Genomic DNA, 22,431 nt, shown 5'->3' on the forward strand with positions numbered 1-22,431 from the left:
AAGGATGCTAGGCTTAGCAGAGACAGCTCAGAGGTGAGTGCATTGGAAGTAGGAAGAAAAGAGAGACACAGATGTTCCTTAATATGTTGGCTCTCTATGTAATAGCAATTAACACTTAGAAGTGACAGACAGACAGAGTGACAACAGAGGAGAACAAGGAGAAGCACAGACGGACAGAGTGACAGACAGACAGGACGGACAGAGTGACAGACAGAGTGACAGCAGAGAAGATGCAGAGACAGACTGCACAACAGAGCGGCAACAGAGGAGAACAAGGAGAAGCACAGACGGACAGAGTGACAGACAGACAGGACAGACAGAGTGACAGACAGACAGGACAGACAGAGTGACAGCAGAGAAGATGCAGAGACAGACTGCACAACAGAGTGACAACAGCGGCAAAGTTATAGTGAGTGAGTTGTATCTCCAGTGGTGCTTTTACATGTTGTTCTGGTTTTAAACATGAGCTGGTTAAAAAAGGAGGAGGACTTTGTTTCACCATTCGCTGGTACAGTAACAGTTGAGAATTGCTGTACTATAGTGTACTGAAGCCATACTCAACTGGTGGACCACGCTCCAGATCTGGACCCAGAACTGGACCCAGTTACTAGTCCAACGCTCTAACCACTAGGCTACCCTGCCGCCCCACATGCCCAGGGGCCTCGACCTCCAGGGGTTCCCCATTTGATTTTGTTTAGTCACTCAGGTGTCCTGACACACATAACACACGTGGCAGTGTTGTGGGCTGGTGTGGCTAAAATGCCAGGGATGGATTTTTGTTCCAGTCCACCCCTGGCCACCTGTTTTTTTCTCTCCAGTTTCTTATCAATGGAAATGATTAGCCATAATCCCCAGTGTATTATCTAGCTTCAGTCCTCTAGTTTAGATTACACATCCCGTAATTGGCACTCCTCGCCGAGACATGGGTGTGGATTGAAAAACGAACCATGTTACAAGTTCATGTGAAACCTATCACTGTCACATCCCCTGTCCCTGTATTATTCCTGAGATAATTACATTTAAAACATTGTTTTGGCTTGTGTTTTCCCCATTTACCCAACTGTGTCGTCAGCGTTCTTATAACACGTGTGAGGGGCTGGATGAGGTATCAGATGATGTCTGAAGGATCAGGGAGGGTGTTTCTACTCATGTCATCAGCGTTATGTCATCCGATCAGCTCAGGCCAGTCTTAGCAAAGTACGTTAGGCCTGAAGTATATTAGGCCTCCCACAGAACTCCAGCTAACAAACACATGGGGGATCTGAAAATCCACCTTTAGGTTTGATAATTATTTTTACAGGATTGTCACTAAGCAATGTTGTAATGGGTGTGTCCCTGAACCTAGTCCTAGTAATAGCTCCATTAGCTAATAAAACCCGAGTTTGGTATCGGGTTTCAAAGAGCACTGTAGTCATGGCGGGCCTTTCTGGATGACTGCCCTAGCTGTCATTGAATGTGTGAGACAATGGGAAGACGTGTTGCTCCTTAACTTCTGACCCTTGACCCAACCCCTCACTTCCCCTCGCAGGAGAGGCCTACATGAGACTGAACAAGCTGACCGATGCCGAGCACTGGTACAAAGAGTCCCTGAGAGCCAAGCCAGACCACATCCCAGCACACCTGACCTACGGCAAACTCCTCGCCCTCACGGTAAGTTGTTCTTCATCATCGTTATTATCTTCCTCTTCTTTCTTATCCTACTTCAGCTTCGCAAGTAGCCCGAGAGTCTGTATGCAGTTAATCAATGGCTTGTGCATGTGTGCGGGCTTGTGTGAGGATAACATTGCATTTCTCAAGGTGCCCCATCATCCTGTGGCGATAGCTTCCTGATTGAAACCCATGTCATGACCGCCCTGTGTGTTTTTAAGATCTTTTACCAAATCCCCGGACTAATTCTTAACAGGCACTCCATATTGAACCCTAATCAATTTCAGCAACAGAGGTTGCAAATGGCTCGAGCTAACTAACCAGCGTCTGAAACCCATTAGCCCTGAGGAATCTCTGTGGATTGACTGATCTGATGTGAATCCTCTAACTCCAGACCGTGCTGCCTTTTGTGCCCAACATCCCCTGAATTGCAGAGTGCCAAATTCAAATTAAATTACTAAAAATATTAAATTTTCATGAAATCACAAGTGCAATATAGCAAAACACAGCTTAATCAACCTGGCGTGTCAGATTTCAAAAAAGTTTTTTGCGAAAGCATACCAAGTGTTTATGTAAGGACATCTCTCTCAGCAGACAAAACATTACAAACAGCTAACAGCAAAGTCACGAAAGTCAGAAACGCAATAAAATTAATCGCTTACCTTTGATGATCTTCGGATGTTTGCACTCACGAGACTCCCAGTTACACAATAAATGTTCCTTTTGTTCCATGAAGATTATTTTTATATCCAAAATACTTCCATTTGGTTGGCACATTATGTTCAGGAATCCACAGGCTCGAGCGGTCATGACAGGGCAGACGAAACTTCCAAATAGTATCCGTAAAGTTTGTAGAAACATGTCAAATGTTTTTATAATCAATCCTCAGGTTGTTTTAAATATATAATCGATAATATTTCAACTGGACAGTAGCTTCTTCAATAGCAGAGAGAGAGAAAATGGCTCTTCCACTCTGTTGTGCATGCAAAACGCTGCTGGCAACCAGCCATCCCCTGACGTGATGTGATCTTTCTCGCTATTTTTTTAAATGGAGAAAAGGCATGCAATGGAACATGGAGCTTTCAAAATAGAAGCCACTTCCTGGTTGGATTTTCGCCTGCAATATCAGTTCTGTTAAACTCACAGACAATATTTGGACAGTTTTGGAAACTTTAGAGTGTTTTCTATCCTAATCTGACAATTATATGCATATTCTAGATTCTGGGCCCGAGAAATAGGCCGTTTCATTTGGGTACGTTTTTAATCCAAACATCAAAATACTTCCCCCTACACTCAACAGGTTTTAAGAAGGACCAGGCCCTTCCTGTCGGTCTCCCCTCATTTCCAGTGCTTTACCGGAGATTTTTTCAAGTCCCATTAATTTGTTGGGTCAGGACTATCCAGGACAATCAAGATAAATAAATACCCGTTTCCTCCAGCATCTTGATTTCCCCATGATGTCAAGCAAGGAGGCACTGAGTTTTAAGGTAGGCCTTGAAATACATCCACAGGTACACCTCCAATTGACTCAAATTATGTCAATTAGCCCATCAGAAGCTTCTAAAGCCATGACATAATTTTCTAGAATTTTCCAAGCTGTTAACAGGCACAGTAAACTTAGTGTTTGTGAACTTCTGATCCACTGGAATTGTGATTCAGTGAATTATAAGTGAAATAATCTGTCTGTAAACAATTGTTGGAAAAATTACTTGTGTCATACACAAAGTAGATGTCCTAACCGACTTGCAAAAACTATAGTTTGTTAACAAGAAATTTGTGTAGTGGTTGAAAAATGAGTTTTAATGACTCCAACTTAAGTATATGTAAACTTCCGACTTCAATTGTATGCCAGTTCTGATTACATTTTATTAGAAAAATAATGTATTAAGGAGAAGCTAGAGTATTCAGCATTTAACCTTAAATGTATCCATGATCGTTTGAGCTGGCCACACTGTTTTTTCACAGAAGCTATGTCCTGAATGTGACCAGTTTGTTTTTGATTGCACTATTCAGACATATATAGAAGTAGCGACAGCATAACACAATCCACCAAACCCGGAAAATGTAGGTTACATTAGTCCTAGCGCTAACTGTGGGAAAAATGACGTAACACAAGCAGTCATGTTTAGCTAACTCTTATAATAATTGAGTAAAACACATTTCTAAAAATAAAGTAATCCGACAATGGGTAGTTTGAGCACGCCACAATGTTTGTTTTTTCGCGTAAACCAAAGATAAGAAGAGGAGACAAAATGAGTTTGCAGTATGTAATTATATTAAAGGGGATGTGTCGTCTACCATCATTCACTTCTGGAAGTTTACTTGAAAGATGAGTGAAGCATTCATTTACCTCATTTTGTTATAACATGTTTGGTCTGACAGACGTTTACGTGACACCCAGAATGCATTGTATAATGTCAACAAACATGGTGCAAAACATAGATTGCAAATAGCTTAGCTCATCATACAAACTTCAAAAAACTATTTTACACACATCTGTCAATGGTTGGTGTAGCTGGTGCATGGAAGTCAGGCGCAGGAGATCAGAGATGAATGGACAAAGCACTTTACTTAGGCAATCATAATACAGAACGCAACCGTGTCACAAACAAATGCCCACAGAAACAAATGATGCAGCAAAAGTACAAAACCCAAAAACAAAGTACCGGCTGCCACAAAGCACTGGTAAAACAAAACCCGGAGCAAACCAGCCGGAAGCGTGCCAACCTTGACAATAAACCTGGACAATAAACAATACCCCACACAGACATGGAGGGAACAGATGGTTAAATACACGTTAATAGTAGGAGATGTAAACCAGGTGTGCAGGAAGACAAGACAAGACAAAAAAAATGGAAAATGAAAGGTGGATCGGCGATGGCTAGAAGACCGGCGACATCGACCGCCGAACGCAGCACGAACAAGGAGAGGAACCGACTTCGGAGGAAGTCGTGACAACATCATAGGTGTCCATTACAATATATGCAATAATCAGAATGCATGATTTGTCACCAGTACTTGAAAATGTGAATAAAACTGTAAATACATTATGCTCCATTCATACTGTATGCTACAGTAGAAACGACAACACTATATACAGAAAATAAGGCACTTACTTTGATAGGAACGCACACATGTCCAAAATTATTATTTGTAAGGAGAACAACAATGAAGGCAATGCGAGCACCGGCCAGAAAATGTGCCAGGTAGTGCAAGACTGCGCAAATGTCAGCAAACTTGATCTGGGGAAACACTGGGGATGTGCTTGGGCTCTCATCGAAGAGAGAAGTTTGTCCGGCTCAGTAAAGCCTATCACATTTTGGAACAGTGAATGCATTCTGACATCACATGCATAAAAAAAAAAACTTGTGCTGGGGTGACCGTTAGCTGACACTAATTGGTAAGGATTAACAGAAGCCACTAGACACAATCTCTGAAATGTACATCTGTCACAGCATACACTGGGTGAAAAACACTATCTAAAAGAAGCAGAAAAATGTCAGGCAGGGTAAAACTCACTGAATCACTGGCCACTTTAATAATGGAACACTAGTCACTTAAATAATGGAACACTAGTCACTTTAATAATGTTTAAACAATGTTTACTTCGTGCCTTACTCATTCATATTTATATATTGTATTATATTCTACTGTATTTTAGTTAATGCCAGTCCGACATTGCTCGATTTAATATTTTTATATTTCTTAATTCCATTATTTTAGGTGTGTGTATGTATTGTTGTGAATTGCTAGATACTACTGCACTGTTGGAGCTAGGAACACAACCAATGCGCTACACCCGCAATAACATCTGCTAAATATGTGTATGGACCAATTACATTTGATTTGATTTGATAAGGAGTGAGAAGTAGATGTTTTAGTTAAGAAAGGGCTATTGATTTAGAGGAAAGTGGGGAGTTCAGAGCTCGGGGCCGTGTGCCTGGATCTCAGGCAAAGATAGACAATGGCCTCCTTTCTCCTCTGGGTGTAAATTATGGGATGAGGAGAGGAGAGCGCTGTCAGACTTACAGGCTAGCTAACCTTGAGATGATTTTGAAAGAACAGAGCATAGTGTAAAATGCAGTGGCTGAACCAGCCCCAGCACACATTTGTATCTAAAACGGCCCAGGTATGTATGTTTATTTATTCGGTTATTTGGTTATTGTATTGCTAGATATTATTACTGCACTGTTGGAGCTAGAAACATAAGCATTTTGCTGCACCTGTGATAACATCTGCAAATCTGTGCAAGTCTGTGCTGTCCAGTCAGAGGTCCTAGGTTCAGATCCTGGCAGGGGTTTGTGGGTATGGAGAGGGTTAGTAGTGCATTGGGGGATGTGATTCGCTCGATTATGGTGGAGGATGGTGTCATTCGGAGATATGCACCGTGGTGGTGTGTGTTATTGAACTCAGTCATTCACAAGTCATTTCCGGGCCTAGTGTGATGCAGGCTCCATTCATAATTACCTTGGTGGCTGCCAGAGCGGCAATACACATCTGTTCCGCGTCTGATGTCACCGGGAGATTAGGGGGTCAACACTAACAATAAATACAGTATGTGTGAAAACAGGATATTGCACCTCTATAATGAGTTGATACTGAATAGGAAGTGGATATGGGTGGCAGGGATTTTTTTCATATTATTTCTTCACCTTACCAAACAGCCCCTTCACCAAACAGTCAGAGAGAGAGAGAGAGAGAGAGATTCTTCCAAACACTGCAGGCTGTCAGGCAATCCATCAAACATAGTTATTATGATGCTTTCTCTCTACTGCTGTTACTGTGTTTGCTGCACAGACAGGTTTAGAGCATTGGCTACATATTAGAGGACTTCACGGGTCCAGAAAGTTGAACTCGTTCTGAAATGGTTCTGGGGCTTTCCCACCCAGAAACAATATGCATGAATTCATTGATTTTATATAGAGACCCTTTCTGAACGAACCCGATGACAACTAGATCCATTCTGTAAAGACCTGGTCGGATCCAGACCCGATCCGCGTGAGGGAAACAGCAGAAAAGTCCTTTTTTAACCTACTAAATTAACCAGAGCTGATAAAGGGGGAGAGGAGGGAGAGAAAGGTGCCGCTCTGGCAGACGGGGGAGGGGCCGTATTGTGAGCGAGTGACACGGGAACAGGAAGGGAGAGACGAGAGACAGCAACCAACCAAGCTGACTCGCGCTATAGTAGTTTAGCTGCCATAGCTAGTTTATTTATCATCAAATATGATTACCTGTCTTGACTGCATCAAACCGGGAGAAGCTAGTTAAGCTAATTGAGGCTGCAGTGCATGACCTTTCTCATCCTACAGTTACAAATAACAACAACTCCATTCAGAATATTAAGTAGCAGCCTACCTGTTGGCTCTTGGTCGTTGTAGCCTATCCTTCTCCTTTAACTTTTAATTCCATCTTCCATTGATTAGATATCTAGAGGCTCTATGATTATTGCTGCTTTGATGACTTATGATTGGCCAACAACAACAACAAGATACAGGTGCCATGCTCCGCTCTCTTAAAAAGCAAGAGCAGCAGCATAGATTATAACATTTCCATCTTTCTCTCTACTGCAGATTTCACATTCAAATCTGTACTGGCCCTTCCTTCAGTTAAAGTCGGTTAAAGTAAGAAGTTTTATTTTTACAACCAAATCTCTATTTTTTTTATGTAAATTACATATTATAGATGGGTCCAGAAACCTTTTTAGTGATTTCACATGTTTTATAGAAACTTACCCCAAACAGCAAATCAGTTCCTCATCCTCATTGTGTAGTATGGGGCCCCCAAAGAAAAAATACATTAAAAAATGCTCCAAAAACATTCAAATACATAATTTTAGAAATTGCACTATAAGCTCTCACTATAGTGATGCAGGTCTTCAGATGTTGTACACATGAACTTGTGTCATTCCGAACTTCATTCGCAACGTTATATTCCATTTTGTTTCAATACCTCTTCGTCCATATTACAGGTCACTTCCAAAATAAAGGAAACACTTGAGTAAATGAGGGATACAAAGTATATCGAAAGCATCGGGTGTCGGGTATTTGGGTACAGGTGGATCCATGATGACCTCTATTACTGTCACGCCCTCACCTTAGAAAGCCTTTTTATTTCTCTATTTGGTTAGGTCGGGGTGTGATTAGGGTGGGCAGTCTAGTTTTCCTATTTCTTTGTTGGCCGGGTATGGTTCCCAATCAGAGGCAGCTGTCTATCGTTGTCTCTGATTGGGGATCATACTTAGGCAACCTTTTTTCCACCTTTTGTTTGTGGGACCTTGCTTTTGTATAGGTGCTGTGTAGCCTGCAGAACTTTACGTTTGTTTTGTATTGTGGGTGTTCATTTTAAATAAAGTAAGATGATCGCCTACCACGCTGCACCTTGGTCCAAATCCATATCTAAATGATCGTGACAACTACATGCAATCCACCACACTAAATATAGTTTTGATCTGGATACCTGACAGTTGTGAGAGGGAAAGCTGATGGGCTCTATGTGTTGAAATTATGCAGCTGGATTTCATTCAACAATCTGCTCAGAGAACTCCTAAGACTGATAAGGCAAAGCATGGATTCAAAACATGAGAACATCAATGGAGTCATTTTCCACACATTGCCTGACAACTTTTTATCAGTAAAGAGAGTTCCTCACTTCTCAGTCAAACCTGCAATGTATGTACCTCATACACTGTAGATTCTCTATCAATATTGTGAAATGAACATTAGACTATCCGAGTCCATTCAAAACCACACGCACAATGAGAGCCAGTGCATTAAATTGTCATAACGTGGTTTCCTGCCAGACATTTTGTCTGAACTTGAGTAAACAGAAATATGCTGATGTTATGACTATTCCAGCTGCTCCTCAACTGAGTGCTTTGTACTATTTGTGAATTTGAGTGTGAAAGCATACAGAAATAATGCCTTTCGCACTGGCTCTGTTACTGTCACTTTCACGCCTTGCTCGTAAAATGTTCCATCACATCAATGAATATTACACTCAAATATTTCACTTGTGGATACTTCTTGAGTTATTGAAGGTCAGCACAGTGAAAAAATGGAGGCATGTATTTATACAGTATTTTGATGTGTGTATTTTCTGTCATTTCTGTAATTTAGGGCTCATCTGTAAAAGAGACCTTGGTCTCAGTATGATTCCCTGATAAAGTAAAGGTGAAATAAAATCCATATCGGATTGCAGTGTTTAGATAAATGGTTTTTTTTTTAAGACTTTGCAATTCAAATGTAGGAGTTGTCTTCTTTCATTCTATATAATGGAATGCGTAAACATAATTTATTATAGTTACTGGCATATGTACTGTAAAATTAAGGGAGTCCTTGCTGCTTTTTTTTTTTACATAATCTAAAATGCTGTGGCATTTATTATATTTAGATTTCTATAGGCAATGATTGATAACTGGCATTATGTTTATAGAATATAGATGTATTGTTGATCAGAGTGCAGCTGATACACAGATGAGACCAGTGTTGTGTGCGTGAGACAGAGAGGCAGCTGTGCTGGCTGGAGCCTCTGTGTGTTAGCAGTGATTTGGTCCAGCTCTCTGAGGCCCCCGGGGGGCTGGCTCCTCTGGGCCCCAATCTGTCACTGCTGCTGCTGCCCCTCATCAAGCTCGAGTAACCCAGCATGCCTCTCCACGCCCTCTCTCAAGATCTATGTCTCTATGTCGTACTGTGTGTGTGTGTGTGCATTTGTATGCGTGTGTGTGCGTGTCTGTTTGGTCTCGCTCTCTCAGCTGCAGTAGTTTGACCACACACACCGCTTTTGCGGTCATACAAGTGTTATTTGTACAGATAGAAGTGTGTTATGATTAAATGCTCAGACCAGGCAGTCAACTGTGCCAAGCATGACACTGTGTACTTTGAGATTAAATCTTTCGTAGGATGACAGAAGGTGTTAAAAGAATAATGTAGTTACATGTGTTTTATGTCTTCGTATTAAGATTTAATGTTACAGTTAGTTTGTGGCTTGGCAAAATCAGCTTTTACACGTAAAATTATGTTTTTACATTGAAATTGATGGCATAGCAACGGCAAAAAATAGTAACAATGTATCTAATTAATCTCCCTTCTTAGGGTCAGAAGACCGGAGCAGAGAGGTACTTTCTGAAGGCCATCCAACTAGACCCCACTAAAGGAAATTGCTATATGCACTATGGTAAGTGGTACAGTTTGGTGTTTTGGTGTTTCTTTTGATTTACCAAAATGATATAAAGTTTATACTGTATACTAAGGTTAATCTTCTGACATCCCATTGGCCCCGTTGAATCAACCAAATAGTGTACTTTTGCACTACAACAAATAATATCTGTATGTTACACTGTTCTGACCTCATTCAACTCATGAGTTGAAATTCAAATTGAATTGGCCAAACCCCACAGGATGTAGAATTTTTATTTGAGTTTGAGTGGCAGGAAGTAGAATTGAATTCAGTGCAATTCAAAGAAATTCCACTCAGTCATAAAACATGAGAGTTTCATTAAATCTGACAGGTCACACTTCCAGATACCAAAGAATAAATAACTTTTCTCTGGAAACAATGTTCATATACTCTTTTAACCTTAGTGCTTAGAATAGACAATTATATTTCCACCAACCATTTCATTTGTTTGGCTTCTTTTTGAAAGCATCGGGGTCAACTTGAGGGTTAATTAAGTATTTTTCCCTCCATATTGAACAAAATCTAAGTGATTATTGAAATATAATAACTTAGAATATTTGCTTACAGGTTTTGTTTTCCTTCATTATTCAGTTTAAGAGTTTGTCCTGAAAATCATTTTTTTCAACAATACTGTATGTATATAACGACATGTTTGATGTTTTATGTACAAGATGCATATTTTTATAGACTAGACCTAATATAGAATAGAGGCGATATTTGAGGTAGAATAGAAGAGGTATTTCCTTTAATTCTAATTCAAAATTGCAATTCTGTATCCTGTTTACTACTTGAATTGGATTTATAAAAAATATATTTAAAAAAAAAATCTGAATTGAGCCCAACTCCGAGAACAAGTCATTTCTCAGGACCACTCTCTCTTGTGGGTTTTTGAACCAAAGCCTATCCACAGAGACGCACACACACACACACACACACACACACACACACACACAAAGACACACATCTTGACTGGATCCCTTCCAGGTAGTTAGCAATGCTGGCTGACCTCTCTTCCTGTATTAAGGTTGTGTACGTGGCTGGTTGGGGAGGATAGCGTGAGGGAATATTCACACTATTGACCAATGAAGATAAACCCCAATTTCCTCACATTGTTCTCAAATATGACATGTGCACAGACGTGGAAAGAAGGAACGTGACAGTTGACATGTCTTTTCTGCTGAACACCATTTGATCTTACGAGAAACAACCAATTTGATCTCTACTAAGGTCACTTCAAGTGTCCTCTTTGAAATGTGGGTTTGAGAGCTAGTGCCAGCAGAAGAATTTGTGGTAATGTACCGTGTGATCAATCTTTCGTAAAAAATGTCTTGATATTTTAAGGAACAGCTTTCACGTATTCTTAACCACTCCAATAAAACAAGCGTTGACATATTGAAATCTATCCCCTGCCATAGCAGTGTTTCTAACATGGAGGTGCTCTGCAATACATTGGAAATCAGTCAGTGCCGAAGTGGTCTCTCCTTTACCTAAGACCTGTAGCAGCAAGGTCTACATTTCATCCGCAGCTATTTAGGAAAATATGCTTGGTTTCCACCAGTGGTCTGGGAGCATTGTACAGTAGTGGAGCTCACCAAAACCAACAGGCTATTAATTCCTCCACAAACCTGACCCTCTCCGAGAGGTCCGACCCCAGTTCATGCCCCCATCAGGGATCCACACTCTAGCCTCAATAGGATGGGCTACAAAGGCCCTGCTCTATAATTTCAGCTGCACCTCAGACATGCAGAACTCCAGCCAGGCCCAACGCACATGTCAGAGAAACATATCTATCAAGATCCTCCTAATTGGACAAATGGACCTGAGCGATACCCAAAGAGCGATGGCCAAAGAGCGATGGTACGCTCTGCTTGTATCTTGTGTTTCAGCAAATCATTCGTAAGCCGGCCGCTGTCCGCCCTATCTCCACGGGCCAAACACAATATTCCCAGCAAGTATTCATCCCACTCTAGGAATACATCCACATACAGCATTTTAACTTGGTGTTTCTGTTCTCTCTGGCTGCTCCCAGGTCAGTTTTTGTTGGAGGAGTCTCGTCTTCTGGAAGCGGCTGAGATGGCGGAGAAGGCGGCGCGTCTGGACAGCGGGGAGTTTGATGTTGTCTTCAGTGCAGCCCACATGCTCAGGTGAGTGTTGGATGGGACGGACACACTGTGAGGGAGGGGAGGGGACAAGAGCTGGGGGAGGGAGGGAGAGCGTCTACGGTCTGTACACTTCATCCCAGGGATTACCGCGCTCTACTGCCAGTGTGATTTACTTTGCCGGCTGCTGTAATCCCCTTCTCTGTTGCTGCAGTGGTAGCCAGGGAGCTGCCATCTTGTCTTAGAACGCCACGCAGCTACGTGCCTCCCTCTGCACTCCCTCTGCTGTTTCTGGCTCATTCATGAAAAGCCCGTTTCAAATCAGAGCAAAGTTCAGCAGCGCGGCGTCTGACTCACAGTTCTCCTGGAAGCCGCAAGTTGTTGTGTTTGAGGCGCAAGCCGCGAGTGTAAATGTGTAAATAGAGGAACGTGCCAATTTACAGTATGCCACACAGACTGAGGGAGCTCAGCTTAGAGCCAACAATATTATATTTACTAGTTTAGAGATGTCCCTTGTTTAGACTTATTAGGGTAAATCAGGGTTTATCTGTGTGAGAATTACTACTGCTGGCTGTGGGAAATTACAACTACTAAAATCGTTAATGCGATGTCTTGAATCATTGTGCTTCACTGAGGTAGTTTTTGCAGTTCACTTTCTTTACCAAAGACAGAAAGAGGCTGTGTCATGCAGTGCTATATAATGTCTTTATCCAGCTGGTTTTCACATGGTGGCCCACTGCACAGCACTCTGATCCAGGGGGATGTTCAGCACCACCAGCTCAGCTGGCCATGCTTTACAGAGCCTCTTCCAGGGTCCGGACCCCTGGCTGATAAAGAGGGTCTCAGGCTGGGCTCAGCAAGGGGCTCCCCACCACCGCGCTGGCATGGGGTCTCGCTCCTCTGGAACTCATGTTCTTTATGTGTTTGTCTTGGAACCAAGACGTGAAAGGCCCTCGGTTGGTGGGGGATACTAGTGAATCTGAATAGGGAGGGTGGGGGACTGGGCTTTCAGATGTGAAAACCTTCTCTTATTGCTCTCTGGGGCCCTTGGTCTTTGACAAGTTTACTTCCTCACTATCCATTTCCCCCGGCCTTCTTTAAACAATCAGCACGTTATTCCAAACCTTCGTAGGGCTACGGAGCAGCGGCATCAGCTGGCAGGCGAAGGGAAGGGAAGGCTGGCTGAGTGCTGTCTCCCAGGGGAATGTGCTAATGCTGCCCTTTAAGTGCTCAAATCCCTCTGCATGCCAGACCCACCGTTCACTAGCTGTGTGATGTCACAACACACTTCCGGGAAGCCAGACTTGTTTGACAGAAGGAACAAGGAACATTTGTGTAACGTTTGTGTGTGTTGTTGCTCGAGACAGATGGGCTCGCCGTAGTTAGTACACATATCGTACACTGTCTGTTGTTGCTGAAGCAATTTGTTCATTAAGTTCGTTTTTTGAAACTGCGTTGGATGTACTGTGCTGCCGGCTGTTTGACTTGTGTGTCTGTGCGTCTGCACTGGGGTTAATAAAGCATCGTTAGATGACCAACTGTCAGGGCTCGACGACAGAGAGCTCGGCGGTCGTGTTGCTGATGTGAAATATGTTCCAACATTGTTTCATCCAGGGAGTTCTTTATTTTCATTCACTCATGATCCCTATTTTCCCTCCCTCTCTTCCACTCCATCCTCTTCTAGTTCTCCTCTCTTGCCTCTCTTCCCAGCAGCTTTATCTCAGAGGACTTGGGTCTAACCGACGGCAGAAGTTTGTCGTCTTCTCTCATTGTGCTCGCTGTGTTCTCACAAGCCACTACCCCCTGGCAATCCTTTGCCCCTCGTATGAAAGATCTTGTTTGTCTGGTGACAATGGTTTGGCGGCTCTCCAGTTCGCCAGTCTGATAATGATATGTTTATAGACTTGAAAATTATATAGAATTAGATTAATTCTCGAGAAGAAATTCTATTCTGAATACGATTGCGGTTATCGCAACACATGGTTACGGTCACGGTTAGACACCAAACCCATATTTGTCATCGCTGCACAATTTCTGGTATGGGACACTATTTAAGTTACTTTTGAAAGACTATTTGTTAAACAGTTGAATGAGGTTACGCAATAAGTTATTGTTGAGAAAATAAGTAATACTGCTTTGAATGATGGTAATTTTGTGTGAAGTATTTGTTTATTCAACTCTTAGTTGATAAATGATGATCCATGCTGCTCAATTGCGGTGTTAGCTTGGGCTCTGCTTTCTCGAGTTGCACAAACACAGGGCGCTCTATTTTAACTGCCAACGCTTAAATATAAGGGTTGGCAGTAGCGCTATAGGTCCTGTAGTGTGTCAGAAATATGTTTGGCTATTTTCACAGCCGGAATTATGAGCACAATAGCTCACAGTAGCGTGAAAGGCTGGGTTTTGAGGAATAACAAGTTATAGGTGTGACGAGGGCTTGGCCACTCACTGGCCAATCAACATCCAGTGTTTGCTCAATAGCCTACTATGTTTGGAGAGTTGGCAGTCAACATAACATTGTTGTAATTGGCTTCAATGAGCCTAGCTTAGCCTACATGTCTTTACGCATCACTCTTCTCCTAAAATAAAAAATACTAGGCTCCTGTAAATTGTATTGTATGTATGAGGCAATAAGAAAATAAGAAAAATATAGCCTAGGCCTACCATTGGTACTGTATTATAGAACTGAATCATTTAAATACGTTTGGAGGAGCGCAGCTTTGGTAACCGGATGAGATGCGCTTTTTGGAGATGGGGATGGATACTTGAACAAGCTAAATTAAGTATGCAGGTAGACATATGTGTGTGTGTATGTTTAAGAATGTGCAGTATATTTTCAATTCAAGGCACTGAAATTGAAATAGACCATTTAAACAGATTTTATGGATAGCTACTTTGCAAGGCCAGGATAAAAAAGACAGTACATTGCTGTGGAACCAGCCTTCTTAGCCTAGGTCTAGGGTAAGGGTAGCAGAGGGCTTGATACGAAACAGAAAACAAGCAATCAGTTTTTTTTAAACAACAACATCTCTAAATAGTGTGTGGTCAGAAGCATGATATCATAAATCGCTTCTTTCGTACAATGGCACTTGTATAAAATGTGCACATGTCGACCTAAATGTCTTTATGCGTAGCATTCACACATCTATAAAAAATAATAGGCTCCTGTTATTTGTATTGTTGTGCGAGGCAGATTCTCAAACAAAATGCTGTTGATATGGCATTATAGGAGAAGTGAATAGTTTGGAGTAGCGTGTCTTTGGTAATCGGACGAGGGGTGCTCTTTAAAATGGAAATGGGTAGTCTACTTGAACAAGCATAATGAAGTATGCGGGTATGTGAATTGTGAATAATGAAAAAGCATCAGGGTAAAAATCTCTAATATATTTCACAGCACTCTCAGTAGACCATTTAAAACCCCTTTATTCATAGGCTACTTGGCAAATGGCCAGGATAAAAAAAGATGTGCCTATGCCATGCTGTAAACCTGACGGCGGCAGGTAGCCTAGCGGTTAAGCGCATTGGGACAGAAACCGAAAGGTAATTGTTTCTAATTCCCGAGCCAGCAGGTTGAAAAATCTGCTGTTCTGCCCTTGAGCAGGGCAGTTAACCCCCAACAACAACTGCTCCCTGGGCGCCGAAGACTTTGATTAATGCAGCCCCCCACACCTCTCTGATTCAGAGGGAAGACACATTTTGGTTAACCAGCCTTGATTAAGGCTATGCTTTGTTTTTAAACGAAATGGGGGGAAACCAATCATGTTTTTTATGATTCTGAATATGAGATGCACCGGCACAAAAAGCACAACTCTTCCATGCCAAAATCAACTGTTAAGACCTGCTTTTTGTGGGTCTTAAAACATCCCATTAGCGAGTGAACGTTATTTATAATAAGGGTTACATCGGACCTCTCCGAAAATCAGACCTCTCTGAAATGAAACTGGATGGCTCTCCCCTATACCCAAAATAATGATTAAAACATCAAGTGGATAGAAGAGAACATGCCTACCTTCACTTCTTGGACAGGTCAGAGCCTTAAATATACAGATATACAGTCTCCTTTATAGTAAAAGCATTGCATTAATCTGTTATCGTGTTTGCAGGTCTGAGAAAAATGTGCCTTTTTATAAACATTTAATGCAATTCTGTCATTTTAGTATTAGCAGAATATGTTTTAATACCACACAAAATACCGAAATTACAGGCTAAGAATAGACAGAGATATGCCTATGTGTTCATCTTATCATATTTCTCTAATGTCAAATCAGTATGTCTTGTTTGCAAATAATTCAATCTAAGACGTCATTAGGAATCTGAGCATGGTACTTTCAAAAGTTAGGCCCGACCTTTCCACCCCAGACAGAGTACGCCTACCGACGCAGAAAAATGTCAGCTTTAATTGGTGGCTGCTCTTCTTCCGTGGCTTAACCCAACGAGAGAAGGTCACAAGTGTTTCCCTAAAAGCTGTCTTGGGTTTAAACATCTTCTATTGTACAGAAAGTGAATAGCTTAATTAGTTTATAGTGACAGAATTAGATTACTTCCCAAGTACATGTTTTGTGTCTTCGGCTATAGAAGATTGTAGCTCAGCCTCTGAATGTCAAGGAAACGAAACAATGATATACCCATCTGCATCACGTATTTCCTGGGTATTTGACAGCTTGTTTCGTAGCATAAAGCACCGCGGTCCAAAGCACTGTTGCAGATCACTTTATATAAACGATCCGTACAACAACAAAAAATCTCAATCTTAAGCTAACAAGGGGTGGGCCTGTGCTTTTTTTCCAATTTTCTTTAATAAAGGTAAGCCTATGGCATACCCTCTCATACCCCCTCAATTCCAGTCCTGGTTTAAACTTAACAGCCCTTCACTGACACGAAGGTAGGCTTTTCAAAGAGTGCATAGTGGGTGGAAGAATTGGCTGACAATATATATATATACAGTGCCTTGCGAAAGTATTCGGCCCCCTTGAACTTTGCGACATTTTGCCACATTTCAGGCTTCAAACATAAAGATATAAAACTGTATTTTTTTGTGAAGAATCAACAAAAAGTGGGACACAATCATGAAGTGGAATGACATTTATTGGATATTTCAAACTTTTTTAACAAATCAAAAACTGAAAAATTCGGCGTGCAAAATGACTAATGATGATAAATCCAATCCACCTGTGTGTAATCAAGTCTCCGTATAAATGCACCTGCACTGTGATAGACTCAGAGGTCCGTTAAAAGCGCAGAGAGCATCATGAAGAACAAGGAACACACCAGGCAGGTCCGAGATACTGTTGTGAAGAAGTTTAAAGCCGGATTTGGATACAAAAAGATTTCCCAAGCTTTAAACATCCCAATGAGCACTGTGCAAGCGATAATATTGAAATGGAAGGAGTATCAGACCACTGCAAATCTACCAAGACCTGGCCGTCCCTCTAAACTTTCAGATCATACAAGGAGAAGACTGATCAGAGATGCAGCCAAGAGGCCCATGATCACTCTGGATGAACTGCAGAGATCTACAGCTGAGGTGGGAGACTCTGTCCATAGGACAACAATCAGTCATATATTGCACAAATCTGGCCTTTATGGAAGAGTGGCAAGAAGAAAGCCATTTCTTAAAGATATCCATAAAAAGTGTTGTTTAAAGTTTGCCACAAGCCACCTGGGAGACACACCAAACATGTGGAAGAAGGTGCTCTGGTCAGATGAAACCAAAATTGAACTTTTTGGCAACAATGCAAAACGTTATGTTTGGCGTAAAAGCAACACAGCTCATCACCCTGAACACACCATCCCCACTGTCAAACATGGTGGTGGCAGCATCATGGTTTGGGCCTGCTTTTCTTCAGCAGGGACAGGGAAGATGGTTAAAATTGATGGGAAGATGGATGGAGCCAAATACAGGACCATTCTGGAAGAAAACCTGATGGAGTCTGCAAAAGACCTGAGACTGGGACGGAGATTTGTCTTCCAACAAGACAATGATCCAAAACATAAAGCAAAATCTACAATGGAATGGTTCAAAAATAAACATATCCAGGTGTTAGAATGGCCAAGTCAAAGTCCAGACCTGAATCCAATCGAGAATCTGTGGAAAGAACTGAAAACTGCTGTTCACAAATGCTCTCCATCCAACCTCACTGAGCTCGAGCTGTTTTGCAAGGAAGAATGGGAAAAAATGTCAGTCTCTCGATGTGCAAAACTGATAGAGACATACCCCAAGCGACTTACAGCTGTAATCGCAGCAAAAGGTGGCGCTACAAGGGGGCTGAATAATTTTGCACGCCCAATTTATCAGTTTTTGATTTGTTAAAAAAGTTTGAAATATCCAATAAATGTCGTTCCACTTCATGATTGTGTCCCACTTGTTGTTGATTCTTCACAAAAAAATACAGTTTTATATCTTTATGTTTGAAGCCTGAAATGTGGCAAAAGGTCGCAAAGTTCAAGGGGGCTGAATACTTTCGCAAGGCACTGTATATCTATGGATATAGCAGCTATTAGACTCATTTTGTCTGTCAAACAGGTAGGCCTACCTCTTATTTCATAAGTAGGAAGAAATAGGCTCCAACACAAAGCCCTCTTGTTGTTAATAAAGTGTAATTAAAATTAAGGGTTGAAATAAATTATGCCTATTCAACATTGCCTACTTTCAGCACCATAAGCTGCCCATTTCCTGTTGATTGTTTCAGCACCACAATGTAAAGTTACTAGAATCTGGCTTATTGTGAGGTCAATAACTCTAATAATTTAAATAAATTATAGTTGTAACAAGCTATCAAAGTTGACCTCCGGTGCTCCTTCTCATCTTTGTGCTCCTGCTCTCCTTCTCAAACTGAACAGAACATAGGCTATAGGCTAGTAAGAACACAAGATATTGCAAAAAAACATTTTTTAGAAGAAGCCTTTGACTCTCCTCCTGAACTGCCACTGTAGTCCTACACAGCACAGCCATTGGTTGGGCAGCACACACGAAAAAGGTTTTGATCAGCAAGAGCAGAGCAGGCCAGGGCTCAGGGTTGGAATATCCATTGCGGTGTGTAATGCAGCCTAGTTTTATTTACACCATCCCATCAGCTATCTTAGAAATATAACTTTGATCTGTGCTTCTCCAAGCATGCACATCAGTAGCCTATAGCCTACTGTATAGGCTATTGTTAATTTGATTGAGACCACACTAAATAGCCTATAGCACACTTGATATTGTGCACCCAGCGGAGAATCAGAGATGAGGGGTGGCGTCAGGCACACATCGACATATAGCCTAATAAGCAACTCATTCTAAAACAGAGAAATTTTGACTTTGTCAATTGCAAATTGAATGTCCCTACCCTGGACTAATTTTAAAAACCTCACCTTGAGTGAAATTGAAAAAGCATGACCCTCTCCCATTTTCCTCCAGGTACCCATTCCATACATTTCGACCCACCCCTTAAAGCTGTGTGAAATTGTCACTTTTGCCCTTGTTTATAAATATTGCCACTCCTCCAACCACAGCGCAAGCAAGCTGATGTTAGACAGGTAAATTGCAGAACCAGGCATTAGGGCTGGAAAATGCCAGTGCCCCAGTTTATACATGACGAAATTGCAAACTAAGGTGCATTTTGTCACAAGTCGAAAATAGAAAACAGTGTGTTTGAGTTTTCATAGTGATAACTTGTGAATAACAGTGACACATGCCAGTATCCACACCTCCTACACAAAGGCCTTGGACTGAACGGTATCAACAGTTATTGGAGGGAGGCAGGGCTCTCTGCACTGAGTAAGGATTCTCAATGATTCTCAATCCTCATTGCTGGATATAGTATGACAGATGGTGAAGGCAAGCTGTGTTCATTTCTTGAGTTTGATCGCATGTCTGTACAAAACATCTTCACCATATCATTTCACACCACAGACTCCATCCCAGTCCCTCATACTACTACTGGTGTCACCTCACGGTGAAAGCATCCACCCATGTCTGTTGACCAGCCATTACCACTGTTGCTTAACAACATTGGTCTCAAAGGAAGCTTAATGGTGTTGTGTATCATTCGTTTTTTTGTGTGCATTTTTTGTTTTAGCATCTCAAATGTGACATTCTGATTTTGCAAAATGAAAATTGAATGAGGGAAACTCCTCCCTACCGCTGGATATTGTGGTGATTGAAATATTGGATTCTAGAGAGAACTTGGGTTTTTGCTATTATTAGAATTGCACGATGTATGCTGCTTTCAATAACGCAGACTGACATGAGAAGATGAGTACTGCGAATTTATCAGAACTGCTTCTCTTGCCTCTTGACCTATCAAACGTTATGTTCATATTCTTATCTTTTATTATTTCTCATTGTTGTTTCGTTATCGATAAAGGACCTGCAAGTAAGGATTTTGTTAGACGATGTATACCATGCATATCCCGTACATACGTCTTATAAAACTTGAAACTTGAAATCATAACGTGTTCTGATTAAAGTTCAACAAGAATATGACAGCACTTATGCTCTGCAGAATAACCTGTAGGTCAGGTATTAGTCTCTTTTGACAGACTATGAGTTTTTTTTCTTGGTTCAGCGATAACTCAGGTATGGATATCTTCGGGGTGTTGTCGTGCTAGTCGTGGAATGTGAAAGTGGCTGTATAGCGCTGCAATATGGAGGAGGATTCCTTAATATGGCCAGACAGGCTTAATGAAAGCCCTGTTCAGTTCAGATGGTCTTGCTTTCATCATTACGACTCGGGACTCCGGAGCCAGCAGTCGTTGACTCTGTCCTTGACTCTGTCAAAGTTAAACTGTTTGCAGTGAGACAATTGCTACCATCAGTGAAATGCAGCTGCGGGTTGTAAAAATGATTTCTGATTTATAGGAATATGAATAAACGGAAAAACTCTTGGCCAAAGGGAAAGAGTCACACAGTCAGGTAGGACAGTAATCTAAGTTTACTAGCGTAGCATATTGTGGATAGAGATGATGAGCGTATGGAGAACGTTCTTGTTTTGACTGTAACTTTTATTGGAGAATCTACAGACTCTAAGTACTTCTAGTCTTCTGGGATTTGCAGGCTACCCATCTGTCTAGAGGTGCCTTTACCTTACATTACTATATTGTTTGCACTGCATGTTTTGTTGTTGTGTTTGTACAGTACAATTAAAAATCATGATATGATGCTCCCAATTTGTGTAAAGTACATAAACTTGCAACACATTTTCACATGGGTTTCTGTGATAATCTCCTTCCTAGGCCTCCTTCCTAGTTTTCAACCCCAGCGACAGTACCAAAAACAATAGATGGGTTTACATAGAAGACAGGGGACAGGCCTTTGAAGTGATGTTTGTTCTTACTAAGGCAATGGTTGATGAGAGGCCTATTGTAATGACACGCAGGTCAAAGATCATGACACAAAGGTTGCGACCCAGGATATAATGAAAACAATCAGGGCATGCTGTACACCACTCAGCATGGAGGGCTGTCTGCTGAAAGGCCTGCAACAAATTGCCTGTTTCTTTGACTCCTCTCGTTGCTACACGGCATTCTCCGCCGTGGCCTAACCTTACTGACCCCGTAGCAGCATTAAACAGACAGAGTTCAAGGTCTCTTATGAACCCTCTGAAGTTCGAAGCAATAAAGATGAGGGATGATTGCTTTTTGTGCTTTCCTTTGCAGACAAGCCAGTCTCAACGACGCAGCCGAGAAGTATTACGGACAGGCAGCCAGCATAAGACCTAACGTGAGTACATCAACCTCTGTTGACCTATTATTACTCAACATGATGGACACTCTGTCTGCAATCACTGGCTGTGTGGCTCTCTGACCAATCACTGCTCTGACTGTTTCCTCACAAAGGCCTGCATTGTCAAGTCATCGGAGCTCTAAGGTTTGTTTGTGTAGCATCAATCAGGGGCTTCAAAGGAGGGGCCAGGGCAATTTAAGGGTGGTCAGATTGAAAGGAATAATGATAATAACACTTAGTCACAGGGCTTTGCTGTGTGGATAATGAATAGACTCAAGTAGTTGAGTATCATTTGACGACACAGATTTGACTTTGTTTGAACTACAGTGGAGGACATCATGTTTGGCCTCTGTGGTCTTAATGTTAGTTCCGTCCTGATTAGAAGAAATCACTTGTCAAGGAGCAATCCGAGTTTGTCTGGACAGTGTCACCCGTCGTGATGTTTGATTCAGCCAACAGAAAAGTTTCCTGTAGATGTAAACGTACAACATACACAATTTACACCATTTGCCCACCGTGTTTATGTAATATAGAGTGTAAAAAAATGTGCAAATAGTTAGGTGTGCTTTCAATGGAACATCTTGTATTTGTGAGTCTCAAATTCCCACCGTTTTAGAGCAGAAAGATCCTCATTATTGTCATGATGTAGTTCAAAGCAATGCATTAATAGAGATAGGACACCAACGAGTGGAAGGTGAAGTGTGGAGCTAATTTCTATAATTCAGTGCTACTACAGGTGAATTTAGAAAACCCTTGTTAGGAAAAAACAAAAGTCAAAAAGTGTACGACCCTTAGTAGAGGTAC

The 22,431-nt window shown here is 41.6% G+C and overlaps 1 protein-coding gene across 1 annotated transcript in view; it reads left to right on the plus strand.

Moving 5' to 3' along the window:
• The window catches only part of tmtc2b (transmembrane O-mannosyltransferase targeting cadherins 2b), a 177,527-nt gene that overhangs the window by 140,525 nt on the left and 14,571 nt on the right, over positions 1–22,431 (plus strand). Inside the window, exons 8-11 of the mRNA XM_021601864.2 lie at positions 1,529–1,650; positions 9,738–9,819; positions 11,852–11,966; positions 21,561–21,624. Coding sequence (XP_021457539.1) covers positions 1,529–1,650; positions 9,738–9,819; positions 11,852–11,966; positions 21,561–21,624 — 383 coding nt within the window. The remainder of the gene's footprint in view (positions 1–1,528; positions 1,651–9,737; positions 9,820–11,851; positions 11,967–21,560; positions 21,625–22,431) is intronic.

This window comes from Oncorhynchus mykiss, chromosome 1 (assembly GCF_013265735.2).
Source record: "Oncorhynchus mykiss isolate Arlee chromosome 1, USDA_OmykA_1.1, whole genome shotgun sequence".
Taxonomy (NCBI): Eukaryota; Metazoa; Chordata; class Actinopteri; order Salmoniformes; family Salmonidae; genus Oncorhynchus; species Oncorhynchus mykiss.